Source organism: Helicoverpa zea, chromosome 14 (assembly GCF_022581195.2).
Source record: "Helicoverpa zea isolate HzStark_Cry1AcR chromosome 14, ilHelZeax1.1, whole genome shotgun sequence".
In the NCBI taxonomy this organism is placed as follows: Eukaryota; Metazoa; Arthropoda; class Insecta; order Lepidoptera; family Noctuidae; genus Helicoverpa; species Helicoverpa zea.
Window position 1 is genome coordinate 11,390,497 of NC_061465.1, and position 21,560 is coordinate 11,412,056.

The window sequence follows — 21,560 nt, forward strand, 5'->3', positions numbered from 1 at the left end:
GTAAAAAATAAGCAATGCAAAAGTATGGTTAGGTAAGATTATTTTCAAAGAAAAAGGTGCATTCACCGCTAAAGCCTCAAAAAACTAAAGGAAGCCACTTTAACTTAACGCATTCTCCTACTGTTCTAATTTATCTTCATTAAGAAAGCAAGAAACGCGTATTCTGCTTGACACGTAGGCCTTCCCAGCCAAAGCAGTTTTCGATTTTTCACCATCATCATATCTCGCGCTACATAACCCAGTGGAACTTCTGCCTCTAACTTTTATGTAACCTTCAGTACTCCACTATTGTCATTACAAAGATTGGTAACCGTTACTCGAGCCGTCATTGTTCTTAAGACAATATGTTTAAATAATACTCAGTGTAGATCTTTGCGCTCTTTGATTACGGAGCGTATGACGTTGAATGTTTGGCAATTTGGAAAAGGTGTGGTACTGACCTATAGATAAGTCAAAATAAATTGAGAAAAAGGAACCACAAGCGATAAGACAGAATCAATTAAAATAAGGTCATTTGACCAGATGCCGATATTAACATTAGTTAAGGAGTACCTAAATACTGTATTTTTGCTAAAAAGATAATGAAGAAAATCATACCTTTGTAATTGGCAACAAAAACAAATATGTAGGTTTTGGAAATTCCATTATAGGTACAACATTTTCACATCCTTATAGAACCTGTTACTTGCGTCATTCTCACATTTATCTTTAGGAAATCCAAAATTGAACCATAAACTCAAAATGAGTATTATTTTACTGAATAAGCGTCAACATAAGGTAAACTTACTGAAATTCTGTATAAAATAAACTGTACCTAGTACCATTTCTAAATTGTCAAGGCATAAATCCTAAGTAACACCAAGTGGATAAAGACCGTATTTTGAGAACACCCTAAGCCAGAAAATCCGGGTAATGTCACAAAATAATACTAGTCGTAAAGTGGGAAGTCGGCTTGAAATAGAGATAGGTGAGGAAATAATTCTAGAATAATATCGTCAGTTTTTCCGAGTGCATTAAAAGTAACGAAAATACTTGAAGACACATAACAGCAAAATCGCAATTTGACTGTAACTTAATATACTTACCTAAAAAACTAATTATTTATATTGCCATCAGCAAATCAAAAATATCTCTCTTAAACTCAAGGCTTCTAGTATTGATATTTACATTGAAAATGTGCTCTATTATTTTACGTTATTCATAAGAAAAAACTAACAGAATAAAAATAAACAGACTACTAGTTATTATTAGCTAATTAGCTCTTAAATACATAACATTTAAAACCTCTGTATAAGATATAAGCAGTGAGAATAAAATAGCGCCAATGATTACTACATAGTTATGTGAACTATTGCTAAACGTGATGCATAGAATACCTGATACAACATGACTAATGATTGCCACTGGGATGCTTATCTGCAATTTACGATACAGGTATCTGTTTGTTTGTCATATACATTGGTTCTTAGGTAAGCTAAGCTAGAATGATGGCAGAGTGCCAAAGGGATGGACTCGGCTTTATGAGACAATAAAAACATACCTACTTAGGTAACTAGTAAGTGGTTATTAAAATAGCGTAACTCTTAAACCATTTTTAAGATTTCAATATAATGTATTTTCAGTGTGTTCTGTATTATGAATGGCCCACCCTGAAGTTATAGACAGCTAGCATTGGTAGCAATAGTAATGTGAAAAATTTTCTGTAATAAATAGTGGATTTGGTCTGATAAGAAACAGTACATTCACTCTTTTCTTGAAAGTATCCATCCAATGTCTGACAAAGCTGATGAGGTTTGAAGATGGTTAAAGTATTATATACTATAATTCTATCCTTTTCTTGGATCTCAGTTAACTATCATTTAAACCAAACACATCTACGACCTCTTGCTTACTTTATTGTTAGCGTTAGAACATTAAATTCTCCTTGTCATCCACACGTGTTCATCTCGCGATAAATTATTGTCTATTGAAAACAGACAAGTTGACAGTTTGCCATAACTTACTCATAGCTTGAAGAAATGTATTGATTTAGTTAGATCATACAACTGTTCTAACATTGTTTATTATATTACATTTGTATACCTACTGTATTTGTCCTTACCTACTATAACTCTTTATTCTTTCATTACCTTACGCTTTCACTGTGATGATCGTATCTCTATATTTATATTTACAATGATCCTTATGTTGATCCCTGAGAAAAACATAGGATAATAACCAAATAATAACAAAATCATGGACAACATCTAATTCATACATGCCATACTCTTGAATGAACGCTACAGAATATTCTCTTTGAAACGAAAAAAAGATCCTCATCAGAAAAAAAAGACACCAATGATGATGACCACATTAAGATGATAATTGACGATATAACACTGGTAAAGACTGCACCAGCTATTACGAATGATATATGAAGTCCTCACGACACACGCGGTTTGTGACGTCACACATTATCAGTGCATCAATCAGTGTGCTTAGGCACGATTTGTGCAAAAATACGTGTTCACTTGTTTTTTGAGTATGGTTTTTGTTTATGGTGAATGGATAGCTGTGTGGATAGGTACCTTATTTAAGGAAGAGTGGTCCTGAAGACTGTACCTTAATAAGTGAGATTAGGTAGTCAGACTTACCATTTCACATGGTCAACAATAAAATGAATCAAGATCAATCATCAATCCTCGAAAAATCCTGAGAAATGGACCAAAACAAATCGAGCTTCCTATTGAATTGGTCCAGTATTTACTGGACTACACCTAAACCTGTTTGTATGTGAGGTTTAAAGACAGCCTAAACTTTAGGGAAGAAGACCACAAGAAATAATTTAGATGAGACTGAAAACTTACTTCATAACCAGCCTCAGATATTCCAGAAGTCTATACAAACTATGCTGATATTCATATCGCATAAGCAACAGAGTTTAATGCTTGTTCACGAAGGCCAGCGGGTTTTTTGCAAGCCAATTGTTTGCAAGGAAGATCTCCTTGGAGAATCTGCCACTCATAATGTTGTACCACTAATTATACCTTTTAATTTGAAGAATGAGGAAGTAGTTAATTTTGTTGCTAGTGTTTTGTTTTTGATTACGGAATGTGCGATTGGTCATTTTATTTAGGTCAGTTGGAAAAGCACTGATCGTTTTTTGTTTAGGAATGCTTCAGAAATAATAACGAGAGTTTAAAAACTTCAAGAAATTAGAAAATCTTCAAGATTGATCGTCAAGAAGGAAGAGTTATCTTAGGACTATATGCTCGTTAAATTCAAAAAAATACCATCCAATAGTAGAGAGTACCTTACAAATAATACTTTAGAATCTCTGATAATCAAAATAAACAAAAAAGATATGATAGAGGAAAAGTTATTTGACAAGAACTTAACTTTATTTCCGGATGCATTTGCCGCCGAAAGTAAAATGCATAGAGACGAACTTGCAGACTTTGTTTATCTCATCATAGAAATCAAACTTTAACTGTCAGTCCACTGGATCATAAACAATGGAAGTTATTGAATTTATTATAATCAAAGTGAATAAATATAAGTTATATTATGAGGTATAATACCGTCTTTCTCCGGAGAGATTATTTCTAATTTTCACTTACGTTGTGAAATTGCTGAATGTGTATAAAGAAAAGGGTACAAGAGTATGGTATGAAGTGAAGTTATATGACAAGTAAAAAATAAACAATAAGTAAATGCAGTTGACGAGTATGAACCATTATTTTGTGAGCAGCTTAATTCAAGATTTTTATGAAAAGGATCGTAATTATTAATAGCCGTATTTAGACATTATGATAGTGAACTTCTTGTTTAAAATTGCTATGTAAAACTTATTTCTCGAGAATTAAGTCGTCGACTATTTGAGTTAAAGGTAGATGGACTCTGAACTGAGTGCATTTTGCTATTAGTTGGCAAACCGTCTATTACATCATTTAGTAATCGCTCCATATTTTGATAAATATTGATGATTATGACATTTATAAGACTGAGCCATATTAAGAAGTCCATCCTCCAATTTTTGGAATCTGAGTAGTGTTACTTGATAGACGATGTTAGATAGGAAGGTATGGAAGAAGAAAACGGGACCACAAATTGATACAAATATTGGGATAAGGGGAGGGGAATAATGTAAATGATAATTTTTTTTCATCATTTAACTTTTTTAACAACAAGTTACGAAATACCTATATGACCTACTCTTTTCTAAGAAAACATACTGATTCATATTACGAGTAAGTAGCTATTGGCGGCATTAAAATTCTCGCATATGGAAAAAAATAAATAATCAACAAATTCTTGTAAACTTCTACGAAGTAGTCACGTAAACTATTTACGTATAATCAAAACAAATACATACCTTAACGTACACGACCAAAGAGGTAGGTAATTACTTTTTAATAGCCAAACTATTTAAAGAGATTCTACTACTCTTATCAGTGCAGTTTTTTAATGATGCAACACTGCTCGGGGCCATTACCAAATTCTTTAGTCTATTAAATGACTTTTTTGCAGTTTTTGAACTTGAACATCATAACCTCCTCCTTTTTGAGGAAGTCGGGTAAAAACTAGACGATGTAACTCTAGTATTTACGCATGCTTCTAGAATAATAGGTGTCATAAGACTAACTTTATATCTTCCGCGATTAATCTGTCCATTTAGATGCGGAATTCTGACGTTATTATGACAAAACGGATGTATAGATTTATCTAATTATACAAGGAAACGATAACCTCAGTTTTACAAAAGAGAAAGCGAGACGAGCTGCATTCTAAACGATTATTATATCCTTTACAGATGATGCTAAGATAAGAGAGCTAATAAAAACAGAGGGATTTGAAACCCATAGTTTATAAACTCTTTTCATCTATACTAATATTATAAAGAGGAAAACTTTGTTTGTTTGTTTGTTTGGTTGTAATGAATAGGCTCAAAAACTACTAGACCGTTTTTAAAAATTTCACCATTCGAAAGCTACATTATCCACGAGTAATATAGGCTATATTTTATCCCGGTACGGGCAGTAGTTACCACGGGACGTGGGTAAAACCGCGGGAGAACGGCTGGTATATAATAACAGAGAGAAGCCTTTTACTGAGGAGTTCGTTCGCTTATATCCCATAATCGGTGACGGATTTTTTGTAGGTGAAAAATAGATCATACTTTTTTCGTTGCACAAGAGTGCAACGCACACATCCTACAAAATATCGGCCCGACTATCGGTCCAATAAAAAAGTCTAACGGCCAGGCAGCTTTAGGATCAATGAAAATTTGTAAAGGGCAAGTAAAGAGTGTTCTATGCAATTTTATCGTTCCAAAAGTGATGATGATTCTCATAACTGGCACTATCCACTGGCACTTAGCCTAAGAATGGAAGACGTAGGTACTAGTGTATTTGAAAGAATCGTGTAACCAAACACAGTTTTAAACGATTATAAACACGAATATAGGGTTTCAATTTTTAGTCTTATTAATCGTACTATTCACTTGTTAACGATTTCAACCCTTGATTTCGTTCACAAAATAGTTCACTTGGAGCCTAGTTTAATACCTCAATAATTCATTTCGCATCTAAAACACTTCAGTTGCTTCTTGGTTTAAGACCTTAAAGAGTTTGTTGTTTTACCAGGTGCAATATCCTTTATAGTAGGAAACACAGTAAGTAAAGTGGCTGGATTACACAAAGAGGAAGCAGGAGCAAAGAGCAAAGACCTCACAGCATTTATTGATCGTCCGCAGTAGGTTAAAGACTTACAAATCCATAAGCTGGGTAATCGCTTTACCTAAGATATTTTAGATTCTCATTATACCTAGATCTTAGTGAATAAGGAGCTATTTGGTGTGGCGAGTTATGGTATTTTGCTATTGGTATTTATACATGAAATTGACTGCGCTGATTTTCGAAAATCGACCTTAATGGCAAAAATATTGCCTAGTGTACAAGTTGACAATGAAATTCTTTGTAATTATTGATTAAATCTATTAGCATAGTTACGCCAAATATGCCACGATTCGAAAGAGGTGTTAGTATTTTTTAACTTGTCACCACAGAAGACGTAATTTTAATTATTAATAGGGCACTGCAATAGAACTTGATAATGGGTTATCAACCTGTAGCCAACTTATTATTATGGGATAGTGGCATCGCTACTACGCTACGGAATTATGTTTTGGGGAAACTCATCACACAAGGACGTAGCATTTAAAGCACAAAAGCGATGCATTCGAGCAATGTTTAATTTAAAAACAACAGATAGCTGTATGCCTTTCTTTAAAAGATTTAAAATACTTACGTTACCATGTCTATATATTCTTGAAACCGCCATTTTTGTTAAATTAAATCCTGAGCTGTTTCCACGATTATCTGATACCGTAGTGCGTAACAGACGAGATAAAGACAGACTTCGCCTTCACACATCAAAAACTAGTTTAATGAGAAAAAGCATTTTCTGTATGGCACCAATTATTTACAATAAAATACCTCAGGCATATAAAGATTTAAATATTAAACTGTTTAAAATAAAATTGCGAGATTTATTAGCGGATAAGTGTTACTACGACATTAATAATTTTCTAACTGACAATTTGTAACTAACCACTCATCTATATTTTTATTGACTGTATTCTTTAGCTGACATATTATGACTACTCACACATTTCTAGTAAAATTGACTGCTTGTACCTGACATTACCATTGTATAATTACTAAATTTATATGCCTAAAAGGCCAAACATGACTGTTACCTACCCTAATATTATAAGATCTTGCATGCTAATGTATGTTTACTCATGTTTATAAATAAAGGAATCTTATCTTATCTTATCTTATCTTATCTTATCTTATACAAACAGCTGATATAAAAATAAAATAAAACACTGCATATTAAAGATTGGATTTCTCAATTCATAATAAAATAGACTAAGATATGAAAACACTAGTTTCACTTAGAATCGTAAAAGATGGTAGAGGCTTATGTAAACTTAATATTCTCAGATTCTAGGAAGCATTAGAAATTTAATAGTTAGCAAATATCTAGGAGTAAGTAAGACTGATCTAGGTAGAGTCACGTATACTGCATTACACAATTTAGTTCTGCATTAAGATAAAAACGTACGAGAAGCTCTTCATCCTACAGTGGACGTTAACCCTGATATCATGATGTTGAGACAACAAAAAAGCAAAGAACTATACAGGTATAAAGACCGGATCTGTCTGCCTTGCGTTCCAAACTCCCCAACATATCGAAGAAGGTTTTAACTAAGTTTAACCAGAGGTTTATTGCATTTAAAAGGGTTAAGTAGCACAAGAATTTTAACACTGGCTATATAACACAGAATACATCCATCGGTGACGGCGATGGTCACTCCAGACTCCTGATGCAAAGGGCAAAAGCCTAACAACGGTAAGTTCACTCACCTTTTCGAACCTCCTAGATGCAACTGTCACTCGTAACACACGAACACTAAAGACACATTATTGTTTAAGGAAACGTATCGGGTCATAATAGGAGATTGTTATTAAATATTATTTCACGATGTTTTAAGTGAACACTACACGTAGTTCGTGAGCACTCGCAAACCTGTTACGCTCTTTCTCACTCTAGGCTGTATGGCGTGTTGCCTTGTACTGTGGCAAGTTTTACCGTAATGTCAGTTGAGTCATGGTTGGTGATGATTAAAAAAATTGTAGCTGTCATGTTTTGTTTGAATTTGGAATGTTTTTGAGTTTATTTGAATTATATAGTTTTTAGAATTTCTGTAGGCTATGTTGTTTATTTATTTTTCTTAATAAGTTATGTTTTCGTCTTTGCTTTCCTAATATTTGAAAAATTATTTTGTACAGTTTCCAATTGGAAACAATAAATCGATTTCCCCAATATGATTCTTGTTGGAATATGAAATGCAATGGCATTTTTCTACTAAATTAAAAATATTTAAAGCTTATAAAAAGTATCACACATTTCCCCCTTTTTACCAAAAAGTGTCAATTCACTAAAAAGCGCTCTGACGTCAAAATCGCTTGATTAGACAGTTAAGAGTACCCTTGAATAAAGCAGTCTCTCTAAATATGGCAACACTAAAAATATAACCTCAAAGGCTGCCATGTCCGAGCGAAAACGCGGCGAGCGCGTTCAAAACCACGATTGTGCAATACAGTTACACGACTGAATGTGACAAAGTCCCATAAAGTCGAATACATAACGACAGTGGAACCATGTCATAATAACACACATTCGTTGTTTTACGAGCACAATACCGGCGGTGGAATGACGTACTGAAACTTATTCGCTGTCGGTCACTAATTAGGTGTGGGAGTTTGAACTTTAATGGGTTACAATAAGGTTGTTAGTGAAGTTTGGGGTTTGAAGTTGCATATTGGTGTAGTTGCAGAAGCCATTCGGACCGGCCGTAATCATATTACTGCAAAGAGCAGTACAATCGCACCAAACGTGGTACAGCATACATTAGGAAATGTAGTTTCGCTTTCTAGATGGCTTTTTCTTTTGATATATGGGTTATGCGACTGGTTTCTGACTTGATAATTAACTTAGAGTCTCTAAGCTGTAAGCAGAGTTTAATTAAATGTAAGTAGGTACTTATCATTTACATCATGGTATGTCCACAATAAAGTCAGTTGTGAGAAGATACAGATATAAACTACCATGAAATAAAGAATACTTGAATGAAGCGACCGGAATTAACACTAGGTATTAAAAATATTTAAAGAATATTTTTTATTAAGGGTTCTAAAGATGCCATCTTATCTTGATATACTTAAATAGGAGATGCCTAGGATTTTTGTTAAACAGAAATGCTACGGAAGCGCGATACTTCAAATGTTTTATAAGATGTTTAATAATGCAATAGCATTTGTAATGTTTTATTTACTACTTGGTAAATATTTGATGGTAGTTGAAGAGGCCTGTGGTAAAACGCACATAATTTGTCTATAAGCTCAACCTTAATGGCACACATTAACAATAGGAGAAAACTGTTAACACACAAATAAAACACTGAAAAAGTACGACATCGTGCGGAATTTAAATTATATAACAGCACATATTAAAAAAAACTACTCTCCCTTTTTTTCACACAATTTACTAGAACCATCGAAATTATATTCCACGCTAATTTACAGCCAAAACAAACAACAAACAGATAACCCCTTTCCCTTACTTTTCTAGTAACTGGATACTTTTCCACATATCCTCGAGACCTTCTCTTAATGAGAAGCTAACCGTATCACTGTTCAGCAATTAGCAGACCAACAATTAGTGCATGCGTTCACTGGCTGGGAATATGGGAATATGTTGGGGATTCCGCATGTGTACTGGGAATTTGTTCGTGGATGGTAGGAATTTGCTCTGTTGCTATGTGGATTGTGTTGATTTTGAATGGGATTATTGCAGATTATTGCCACAAGTAGGCAGGTATGTACTGGTCGAATTAATTTTGATAAAGTCATGAAAAGCCTCCAAAAAAATTGTAATTGATTCTTTCGATAACTTGCAAGTCTAGTCTTTTTCATGTAGGTAAGCTCTGATCAGCTACTAAGTTCATGAATGAAACTAGAGGCTTGGCCAGATGAAAACGCTCGATGCAGAATTGGTATTATACTGGAAGATAATTTTATAGTGGCCCTATATTGTCTCTGTTTTTTAGATATATACCTAATGTACATTGAATAAGAAATCTTTTTGAGAACAGTTTCTCAGTTTTTAGAACTAACGCAGGCAGACATTATTACTGCTAAGAATCGAAGATGTTTGTGCTCTTAAAATTCTAAGATAATAACTAGTTATAACACTACTCACGTAATTTGGTCTCGCTCCGTCTCTTCACTCGCAGTTTGATGACACACGATGAAATGCACTGCAATAAAAAAAAATACATTAGTGGTGAAGAAATAAAAAAAATGTACTCTCTCTGGCTTTAATTCTTCGCCCAACAAATGGTTTATGTTGTAGAGACCAAAAATAAGCATTTACTCCACCTTAACTATTCATTAAAAAAATCTACCTACTTACTAACTTACGCCCGCGGTTTCATCCTATATGCGGCCTATATGTTATTCAGATATATAAGCTACATTATTACTACCAAGATCAATGAAAATCCATTCAGTAGTTTTTGCTTCAGGAATAACAAACATCCTCACAAACTTTTGTACTTATAATATCAGTAAGAAGGATGCAGTGATACATCCCATAGTAAGCAACTTAACAGTAGTTAACTGATCAATGAACCACAACCACCATACAGTGACAAAAGACCCCAAGTGAAGCTCAAACCCCGGAAGACAGTAGTCCCACCGTGCCATTTAGATCGCCATTTATTTAACTACCCGCCGATTTCCCCAACGACTTCCACGGAAGGGCGGAGCGCCCCAATAGCTAGCTTTTTATAGAAAAAATAAATTGATTCCAAGATTTTAGTGCAGTTGTGGTTAAACGTGGTGTTATCACGTCATATCATACAATTGTTATAAACAGGAAAGTTTGCATGTATGATTGATGCTTGTAACTTCTTCAAGAAAAGGTTACTGAACTGATTTTAAGGAAACTTGGCGGCAATATGGTGTATGTACGTCAGATTAACTTGACAACTATTTCTGTCTGGATTTGAGAAGTAGTTCCCTTTGGACGCGGATGCTAGGTACAGTTAGTTTAGTCCACTAGAAAAATTCCAAAATGTTAATATTTATATCTTTATTACCTATATCCCTTTTATCCCCCTGATACTTTCCGTTTCAAATCAATGCGATGGTACCTGAAATCACGGTACGAACATTTTCTTGTTCCATGACTTTCAGTTCCGATCATTCCCGTAACCGTGAAGCCAACTAACTCTAACATAGTTGGCAAAAGACATGGAAAACGATTAAATTCCTCTTGATTTACAAAGGTCACTCACTAACCTCATGTATATGTCCGAGCACTTCAGCCCGAGACATGTCTTCGAGCCTGGTCTCGTTCACGTCCATGATCTCGTCAGCTAACTCCAAGTTGTCCCAGTTGCCGGCTGATGGTGAACCTGTAAGTTAAGGAGTTTTTATACCACTGGCAAACCCACTATGGTCAGTTTACCTGCGATTAGTAACCTGGTTACAAAAACAGCTAGATTTAACATTTAACAGCAGCTAGGTTCTTGGGAGTTTTTTAAGTTTAAGAAGCAACTGTAGTAAGTCCGAACTGCACTTTAACAGTTTTTTAACGCATTATTATCAGTCATCATCATCATAAAATATAAGGTTTATATTGAGACACGGTATTTCTTATTTTGGACGTCGATGAGAAAGCGCAGGGCAGAAGAAAAATTAGGAAAGCGGATCCTACCACATGCAGATTCATAACAGGAAAGTGAGATTATTTTAGTTTTAGATTTAAAAAAGATTTGAAAGCAAGTAGGTAGGTATATCAAATCGTCTATACATGGAGCTGTTCCTATACCTACATTCTGTCTGATCAGACTATAATCAGACTAGCAAGAATGGAATCAGTTCTATAGAGTAGAGTCTACGCTGTAGACTAATCATCTGATTCAATTGTCGTAGTTTGCTTCTCACCAGACACTTCATGATTCTCGGAAGAAGTGACCAGTCTCCGAGTTACTCCGTTCCTACCTTGAGTGTACAGTTCCAAAAGTAGCTAGCTTATTTAGGTACAATGTTGCGTTAATTTCTAAGAGGTCATAGTATTTGGAATTTAGCAGATATTCACAGTGGGTTGTGAACTTGGTTTAGTAATTTATGCACAATACGTCTGAAAGATTATTAGTGCATCAGCTGTTTTCCGCGGATTCATCCGCGTGAATAAAATATATTGTGTCAACTGAGAAGTGTAGCTTCCCAAAACGGGGAGAAGGAATTTTTCAAATCGGTTCTGCAGTTTCGGAGTCAATTAGTTTAGGGTACCAAGAAACGACCAAAAAAATTTTCCTCTATATTAACATAGATAGAAGTATACATAAATAACGTTTACTCGAAGAATGTAAATTTAATGAAGTACATACTATATCGATGAACAAATTGTAAGTAAAGTAGGTACTTCTGTTCTGTATGCCCACATTTTGATTTCCCCAGTAAAAGATTGTAAATAATATTTAAATTTGAAAGCAGCGCTTGAAATGCACTGTAAATATTGAAGAAAACTTATAATAGGAACAAAATCCTCTAAGCTAGTTTACTTGAAATTCATAATTTCTCTGTTTATTGCTGGCGCCTTGCCTAGAAGTAAGTTGATACTTAGGCAGGTACTTGTTTAAGCCTTCAGGTTGATTCAAAGACTGAAGTTTTTCGAACTGAAATTCATTACATTGAGTGGTTGCTTTTCTTCTAAATGAATGAAAACAGCAAATAAAGAAATGAATAAAATTTCGCCACAAGATTCAAGTTGTGCTTAGTTTGTACCTTTTGGTGACAAACATTAATTTATTTATTTGTGGGGCATCTAACGTCGTGAAACAGTTTAGTGAAGTAGCTTTCCAGTACAATTTGGATGGAGATCTAGGTAAAACTTCAGGTTCTCTGAAAAACTGAAATCTTGGTGTAAAAAAGTTAATCGCAAATAAACGATTCTGTTTAAATTTCTAAAATTATTAAAATCTTTTCATAATTTTCTTTGCTAATTGTACATTTATATCAAATTCAAATGAAGGCTTCGTAAGTTGCTAAATTAAAAACTTCTCATAGACAACATTAACAATGGTACTAAATAAGTACGTGAGTTGAGAGGCGAAGGGATAAATGGAAGGATCGATACTCCATTGAAATTAAATAATAAACAAAAACACGTTGGTTATACCATGCCCTTGTCACCTCCTTGAGCGGCCTAAGCTCGTTAAAATAGCAGATTTTAACATATGTTTTATAATAAAATGACTTATTTGCAGATTATCACGTGAAAACGTTATTCAGGCACTCACTACGTATAGTTTCTCTTAAGTCTACACCCTAGATTAGTAGCTACAAAAAAAGAACCGAATTTTGTAAAAAAAATGAATAAGAGGTTGCTAAATAAGCAACAAATGTTTATAGGCAATTAAATGAGTGAACTTACCGTATAATTTAATTTTATTATCCTTAGTCTGCACTACTATAATAACATATCCCTCCAAGTCAACGGATTTACATTTCACAGTCGTCATTTTGTCAATCGCATTTATTTGCGTGGTTGGTGCGTTAAAAGTATTCATCTTGAATTAATATTAAATTAATTATTATGTCTAAACCCAATGTAGCTATGAAAAATACTCATTCACGCCTCCGTCGTAAGAATCAATGGTTATTTTTTTAATTTCATGCCAACGTTTACGCCAACGCCACTTCAGACACAGCCCACTTTTTGAACAATTATTCATTTTTATTATTTTCCACATTATTTTAAAAAATCTAACCCGGAGATAGTAAATCGGCCATTATTATTTTTGATTCTCACTCGTCACGAACTGAACACTGGTCGAACATCTAAATAATTACTATCACAATTTATTACAGAGTCTGTTTTAACGTAATTTCACATGATTTTAGCGTATTGTCTAAGCTTAGGCGAATTTCAAAGCGTTTTCACAGTGACAAGTCACGTTATGGTGTTTAGAATAAACTCGCTCGGTTTTTCGCACTCCCTGAACGTTAAAAACGTTTTTATAATCACGTGTACATAAATTGAGGGTTTTTAGATATTTATTCGGTTATTAATCTAATATTTAAGGCGTATCAACGTGTTTTTGAGAGTAAAACCGGTCCCACGTCCGCGGGCTGGGTGGTCGCCGCGAATGGATACGACTATCCCATTTTCGCGCGATCAATAATGCTCCCTACCCAGCATCCCTTCAGACTCCCACAGACTATCGCTATGTTTTCCCAGTTTTCTCAATACGATTTGTGTATGTTTTACTCACTATATCATCAAGAAGACATTTAAAGCATGAAAAAAAAAACAATCTGAATTTAAAAAAGTTGAAAGATTCAAAAAGAGATTCGCCAGGTCCCACCGAGATTTGAACTCGGATCGCTGGATTCAAAGTCCAGAGTGCTAACCATTACACCATGGGACCGCTTGATGAGAGGGTCGAAATTACTGTACACTATATTATATTTAAAATGCTAGAAGACATAGTGTGCATAATACAAAATGTTAAAAATAATTTGCTGAATACATCAGAAAAGTACTGTGTAGCGCTGAAACTCTTGACTCCCTTCTTTTCAACTTACACTTCTTCACTGTACGCAGTATTTGAACATTAGATGGCAGCATGAATGAGACGACTTCGTGTGCTTTTTAATACAGCGCCCTCTACATTTTCTTACGTAAACTACGACAAGTCATCTGTTTTTGACAAAAAGACTAATCGAAATGTTATTTATTGAGTTACCGATAAAAGAGGGCAAAAATAAAAACTAAGATCAATGAAATAAAATCTTAAAATAAAAGTTTTCTTCAATAATAATTCATTTTTTACTATAGAAGATTTTCATTCGATTGTTTAACGACTAGCAAGTAAGTTGTTTTTTTGTTAAAAGAGACTAGCAACACTAAATGTCAGTTTGTCACTGACTTCGCTACGGTATGGTTGTCATTTCGTCCGTCTATCAAATATCGTGATAGATGAATGGAAAATAATTAACTTTATCGCAGCGAAGACGCCTCTCGTAACTCCTCGAAACGTAACGTCGCGTGTGCTTCAACACATTAGTGATTACAAAAGGTTGCTCGCTTCGATACAACACCGCCATGATCGATGTTAGAAACAAAGATGGCGGAATAATACGGTGATCATAACCAAACGCGTTGTTTTGTCGTGTGTAGCGTTATGTGCTGTGGTGAGCGGCGGCTGCAGCAGTGTCGGGGTGCGTGAGTGAGGAGGAGAGGCGCGATGGGGGCGCGGCCGGGGTGATGCCGCCGCGGCCAGCGGCCGGCCGCGCGGCCATGGCGGCCGACAGCGAGCGCCCGCCGCTCGCTCTCTTCACCGCCGTCTACGACTATGTGGCGCAGGGAGAGGACGAGCTTTCCCTGCGCCGCGGCGAGATCGTCGAGGTGCTGTCAAAGGACGCCAACATCTCGGGCGACGAGGGCTGGTGGACGGGGAAGATCGGCGACCGCGTCGGTATATTCCCAGCCGTGTACGTGACGGAGGAGGACCCGCTGGCCGTGGAGCCGCCGCGCGTGTCCTTCTCCGAGCTCAAGCTGGAGGAAGTGATCGGGGTGGGCGGCTTCGGGAAAGTGTACCGCGGCTATTGGAACGGTGAGGTGGTCGCCGTGAAGGCGGCTCGCCAGGACGCGAACGAAGACATCGAGGTTATTAAAGAGAGTGTGTTGCAAGAGGCGAGACTGTTTTGGGTGCTGCAGCATGAGAATATAGTGTCGTTGAAGGGTGTTTGTTTGGGGGAGCCAAACTTTTGCCTGGTGATGGAGTACGCGCGCGGCGGGCCTCTGAACCGGGTGTTGTCGGGTCGCAAGATCCGGCCGGACATCCTGGTGAACTGGGCCATCCAGGTGGCCCAGGGCATGGAGTACCTCCACGTTGGGGCGCCCATGTCCCTCATTCACAGAGACCTCAAGAGCTCTAATGGTGAGTTGTTACTCTTATTTTGTTTTGTCTATTAGATGTCTGTACAACTTGGATGGTTGTAAGTTTTTCTACATTATAATCTCTTTAAAAGTAGTGAAAATTAAAGACTTAGTAACGTAGATGATTAAACCCATTTATTACCAAGCAGAACAAAGTGCGGACTACACAAAACTATGGAAATGTCTGGTACGCCATTGGCATGTATTACTTACAAATCACTCTTTGGAGTAGTGATATTTCTAGTTAGAATTACTTTCTTACATTAATTGTATTGTTTTATTAGCTCAAATATATTACAGGATAACAAACAAAAGAAATTGTATGTTTAGTTTTGTCACATGGCAACCAGACTGTGTAATAGAAGAGAATTTGGTTCCCATTTTGTAACCAAACTGCTTCATAGACCATATGTAGCTGTGGGTGCAGCGGGAAGTGTCAGACTTTTACTAACTGAAACCCTCCTTTGTTTTTGTGTACCACTGCCACAGTAACTCTTGCAAACAAACTACGCTGCAACTATTATTCTATGTACTCACAGGAGGCTTTATCAAGTTTATGTCTACAATATAAGCCAAAACAAAGGAGCATTCCAAAATTCTGCTATCTCTATAATCTTCAATAATGTTCAAATGTCATTAACCTATATTGGTATCAGTTGCCAAATATCCTTGAGCATTGTAAGCTGAAGGTCACTCGCACAGCTGTGTTATCAAAACGGAAACAGTCCACATTCCAATTGATAACACTATTGACTGATTGATAATTTTCCTGTCAGCTGTCTATGTCAAAATTGGTGTATTTGTTTAATCAGGTAGATTGATTTATTATCAGAGAAAACCTCTTCATTGTGTTATAACATCTTCTATGTTTGGGTCTATCCATAATGTGGCTGTTTTTATTTACATAAGCACAATTATATTAAAATATACTACCTTTAACCACAATTTTATATGCAATAGTAGCAATGATCCACTTTCCATTGTAGCATCCTCTTCATTCAGATTCTCTTGTTATGAGAAGTTAAACCATCAACAAAAGTTTCTTGTACATTTTATACATAAATCCACCATGAACCTGATGTAATAAAGTGACATGGCACCATATACACTTACCTATCTATCTACCCACAACCACTTTTTATGAACTCGCCTACATAGCATTATAATCAAACTGTCAAACAATTAAGGCTATCCACGCACATCATATTTGTCTTTTTTCTTCAACTTACGTATGGTGTAATGATTACTTAACACTTGCAATTATTTACTGCCATTTTCGATCGTGCTATTTGCTATTGTACGCTATAAATGGCGCCAGCGCTGCAGATGTCAATTGGAATTTTTCGCACCTTGTACGGGTATGCATATTTAACACTTCTCGAAACTGTAGTTAATTAAGCTCGCTAATGAACGCCATTTTATTGATTTCCTTAATGAGCTTAGAGAGCATTGAATGATCATGTTGGGTTAGCTCAATTTGGTTTATGGAACCATTACACCTTTTTTGTGTGTTGTTGTTGCCAGTTTTATGCTAACCATCCTCAATCTCTGGAAAGCCAACTGTTTAAATAATAATAACACCAGAAACTGCAATAAATGTTTAGACCGTGAAAACTAACTAATATAAAGAAAGCCCTTGCTACAATCTGTGAATAGCAAGAAAATAGTTCTTCCTTTCACTGTAAAGAGTATTACGGAGGCCAAATTGATTTACAGAAATTCATCTCAAATTAATATAACAATGCTGCATTCAATGATACAAAATTTTGACCAATTAGTTGCTAAACAGACAACATTTATTACTGTAACAACACATAATATAACAATTAATTATGATCTAGTTGCAAGCTACCTAACATACCTATTACTACTGAACAGGGCGGCGTGTCACTCCGCTGCCGTTAGGTCTCTGACCCCTTTTCATGCGATTTACACTATCCAACAAATTATATTTATTTGTGCACGCAGTTTTTGTCGCGTATACTTAGCGCTCGGATTATGTCGTGTACGCAGTAACTGATACCTTACCTTGTTAACTTGCCTATGTATTACGTTTTTATAATATTTTGTTTAACTTATGTAATTCACGTAAAACTAATTCAGCACTTTAGAATGAGAAACCTGTACCTATTAATTTCTTTACCAATAATCTTCAACAAAAAAATATGATTTCTAATCACTTCTTTGTAAACACCTAAAACATTCACATGGTTTCTGAATGGATCAATCGAATAATAGGACCAGACATCATTATCAAACTTTATGATCTAAGAATGAGTTTTTTTTTTTCACAGTCTCCAAAATCTTGACCATTGCTTTCCATACTTCTAGAGAAAGAATGTAGGTATATTCCAAAGAAAGGTGCTGAGAAAATTACATGACTTGTACAACATTATGTTTCTTGGCATAGTGAACACAAACAGATTAAAAAGCCGAAGCATCTTCCTTCAATATATGGACATAATGCGGGTACTCTGCAAACGATACAAATATGGCAAAGGTTGCTTGTAATTATAATTAATGTCGCTATAAAAATTACTCATTTTAATTGTCACTCAATTCTTCAGTTATTAATAGTTCCAACTGCACTTGGATGGAAGTAAGTAGGTCATAAAATTGCACAGAGTTATTGATATAACCTTATCTTGCTTTGTCGTACTGTAATACCCACGACACCTAAGCTAAGCCACCCTGAAACGAGTAATGCTCTTAAGAATCTACATTGTATTAAGTCTCTAAAATAGGACCCTACAAGACACCTTAAATGGGTAACAGAGATAAAATCTAGGTACGCAAACATCTGCCTATAATTGATCAGCAAAGTACCCACTTTAGAGTATCAATTTGATAAAATCTGTCACCATTATTGAAATAACCCTGAGTTCATCGATCCAAGCCCGTAAACAAAGGTTACTTTTCAAATGTCAGTAACCCTATTAGTAATAAACGCGGAATAAAATTACGACAACCTTATTACTGGGTGACAATGAATGTTTTGTTAATACATTCTCGGCTTTGGTAAAATGCCGTCGATTTTCATTGAAAAAGGATCAAACCTAATCGTTGTTTGATAGCGAATGCCACGTTAATTTGCCTGGCTATATAGACCGATATTGTGACCTGGCAATTTTGAAAACTTCTGAATCAAAAGAGATGTTAATCTCGTAGGCACAAATACGAAAAAAGTTTTCCACTTTCCCTTAATTTGGCAGTTAGTAAACTGGATTAAGATCTGAATGAAGGTCCATTGTTTGTTATCATATCTACTGACGCAAATACAGCCACTGCCGCGGTTCTTACGTCAGGGAAGTGACGTAAAATTCAAATATGGCTCCGTAACTGCATACTCGATTAATCAATGACGTTGCATGCATGGAGTGGCATCATGAACCTAGTTTGAACGACAGATGTCTGCTTTTAGTAGATAATATCCAACTTGTATTATTTCCTGTTCACATTAATTAGATCTTTGCATGTTTTGTTGAATTGGTTTCTATATAATAGTACACAATCAACAAATTGCTGGTTTACTGTTTGCGGAATAGTGCATTAGCTAACCAGCTGTTTGTTTGTTATTAGACTTGTTTTCCTAGTTGAATCTAGAGCGCACCTATCTAAAATCGTAAACAGAAGTTTCCATTTGCCTAGAAAAATACAAAAGATCTAAAAAGTTTTCTTTTGAAGCTTAAAATTGAAATTGAGCAATGAATTGCTATATGCATGCCAAAGCGCAAATCAAAAATATCTGAAGATCTCGCTAAAAGTAAAGATTGCAGCAAATCCATCCGTAACACTTAAAGAAGCGTTCCAAAATAAAATCCCCAGACGGGATACCGTAGCCAAGAAATACTTCAACGACTTGAGAGGAGCGAAAATTCCAATATTTCAATCTCCCCTCACTCGTACCCCTGCGGATGGGGCGCTAACCCTTTTACACCATCCAATCAGCTGAAAGCTTCCTGTCATCGTAGCTGCCACGTAATTGGAAGATATTAAACGTAAATACGGATTTCCAGCGTAATCGGACGTTTCTGGGCAACATTTTGAACGGATTTTAATTTCCGTTTTTGATGTGACGTCGCGCTTTTGGACTTTGGTTTGAACGTTTGAACCCGATTAATTTATTCGGCTGGAGATATCGGTCAAGTGCTGTAATTGGTTTTAGTCAATATGAGACATGATAAAAATAGAAATTAACGGCCAGTTTCTTCATCAAAAGTTAAAGTTAAAGTAATGTCTAAAGTAAAAGTAACGGTCAAATTCGTTTTTTTTCAAATCTAAAGTGACAGCAAAACTAATAGAAAAATTGAATTTGACCGTTACTTTTACTTTAGACATTACTTTGACTTTTACTTTGGCTTTAACTTTTGATGAAGAAACTGGCTGTAAGTAGTTTAAAGTTTGTCCCGATACTGCCGACCTAACCCAATTCTATATTACGCAGCAACTTTCAAACATACTTAATAAATAATCCATTAGTCTACAAAATCGAACGATTGCCCAACATAAATCATAATGTGCTCACATTTCTAATTTCTGCATAACCTTGTCCGTATGTCACGGCCTCGTTTCCGTTCAATCTCCTCCACGTATCCGTTGTTTCGCAAGATTCACATCCTTCTCCAACAGCCTTGAGATTTAATAAGCACCCTGTTAACATAAAAGGCTTCTATTACGCGACATGATAAAGCTTTCGTTGAGTTTTCCGATTTTTGACAAGAGAGTCTGTCAGATAGATACTGATAAATATTGGTTATAATAAAATGGCATTCATCAGGTTCTTATAAACCCAGGTTATGTAAAATAACCTTCGACCATCTGAAAGTTCAAGAACCATCCATTATAATTCGGTTCAGTGGTTTATCAACGGAACTGTAGCTAACAGAAATATTACAAATGCGAATTACATCAGTGATAAGACTTATGATTTGATTATCATCAGTGATTATTTTTGTAAGAAATCAAAAATCTGGTGCTGTACGCTGAAAAGGAAACCTTACTCAATTAAAATTGCAAAAAAAAAACTATTATTAAACTTGCACTTGACAACTTGTTATCGAAACATATGCCGTTTTTAATTGATCACGCCAAATTCAGGTGTCAGTACATAGCTCGACGAGATTTTTGTTAAAATAATATTAATAATACGGCTTACTCTTTATGGCTTACCACATGTGGAGTGACGTGGTAATGATCGAAGGAACAGCTGCTTATTATAGTGCTGACATTTGATGCGACCTGACTTCAATGAATGTCGTAACGATGCCGATGTTCGTGTTAAAACAATGCGGTATCGGATCTCGAAATCGATACTCTGGGAGATCATTTTGTTATGTTGGTACTAAAATATGGGATCATGCTATCCTCTATGGGTATAGCTGCCACTCATTTTGAACTAATCATTGCTGCATTAGATGGGAAAGTCATTATCAGCAATCGTATTTGACTGACTTGAGTTAGGCTAAAAATCGTAACATTCTTTCTACAGTTTCGAATGTCTAAGTATTTATATCAATTATTCTTCTAACTAAACAATATTGCTAAACATGTCATTAGATAAAGAAGCCTGAATGAAGCTTGTGAAATTACTGTCTGTGTCCGCATAACGTATGCACAAAATGGGACATCGGCGTCAGCCACTAAGGTCGATCGCATCCGTTTGTGCGTACGTAACTTTGAACGTGTGTGACGCAAACTACTGCTGTACCTTTGATCGTTTAACCAACTGGAGCCGCCATGAGCTCGTATCTACGAAAAAGTCGCCGAGGCAACGTAAGAAATGGTGATTGCACACTCAGGCTTTTTGGGTCGCATAGTTATACACTCACTGATGTACAACTGAATATACGACGCTCTTCTACCTTTGGCCAAGAAGAAAACTGAGCAATAGCGTCTCCGGTCGGGTGTATTGTCTAAGGCCATAACGGTTTGGGGTTTCCCTACAACCTTCATGTTACAGACTGCTAGTATCCGCCATGTTTACGTTATAGAACATG

At 35.8% G+C, this 21,560-nt stretch overlaps 2 protein-coding genes and 1 non-coding gene across 3 annotated transcripts in view; 1 reads left to right on the forward strand and 2 right to left on the reverse strand.

Annotated features, from left to right (window-relative positions):
• The window catches only part of LOC124636212 (protein PALS1), a 136,859-nt gene extending 129,278 nt beyond the window's left edge, over window positions 1-7,581 (reverse strand). Inside the window, exon 1 of the mRNA XM_047172168.1 lies at window positions 7,413-7,581. The gene's annotated coding sequence lies outside the window, so the exon portion shown is untranslated. The remainder of the gene's footprint in view (window positions 1-7,412) is intronic.
• A 6,397-nt stretch (window positions 7,582-13,978) lies between these two features.
• Trnaq-uug lies at window positions 13,979-14,050 on the reverse strand. The gene has a single exon. It is a non-coding gene; the product is annotated as a tRNA-Gln (tRNA).
• A 493-nt stretch (window positions 14,051-14,543) lies between these two features.
• The window catches only part of LOC124636699 (mitogen-activated protein kinase kinase kinase 11), a 54,834-nt gene continuing 47,817 nt past the window's right edge, over window positions 14,544-21,560 (forward strand). Inside the window, exons 1-2 of the mRNA XM_047172861.1 lie at window positions 14,544-14,701; window positions 14,803-15,565. Coding sequence (XP_047028817.1) covers window positions 14,890-15,565 — 676 coding nt within the window. The 5' untranslated portion in view covers window positions 14,544-14,701; window positions 14,803-14,889. The remainder of the gene's footprint in view (window positions 14,702-14,802; window positions 15,566-21,560) is intronic.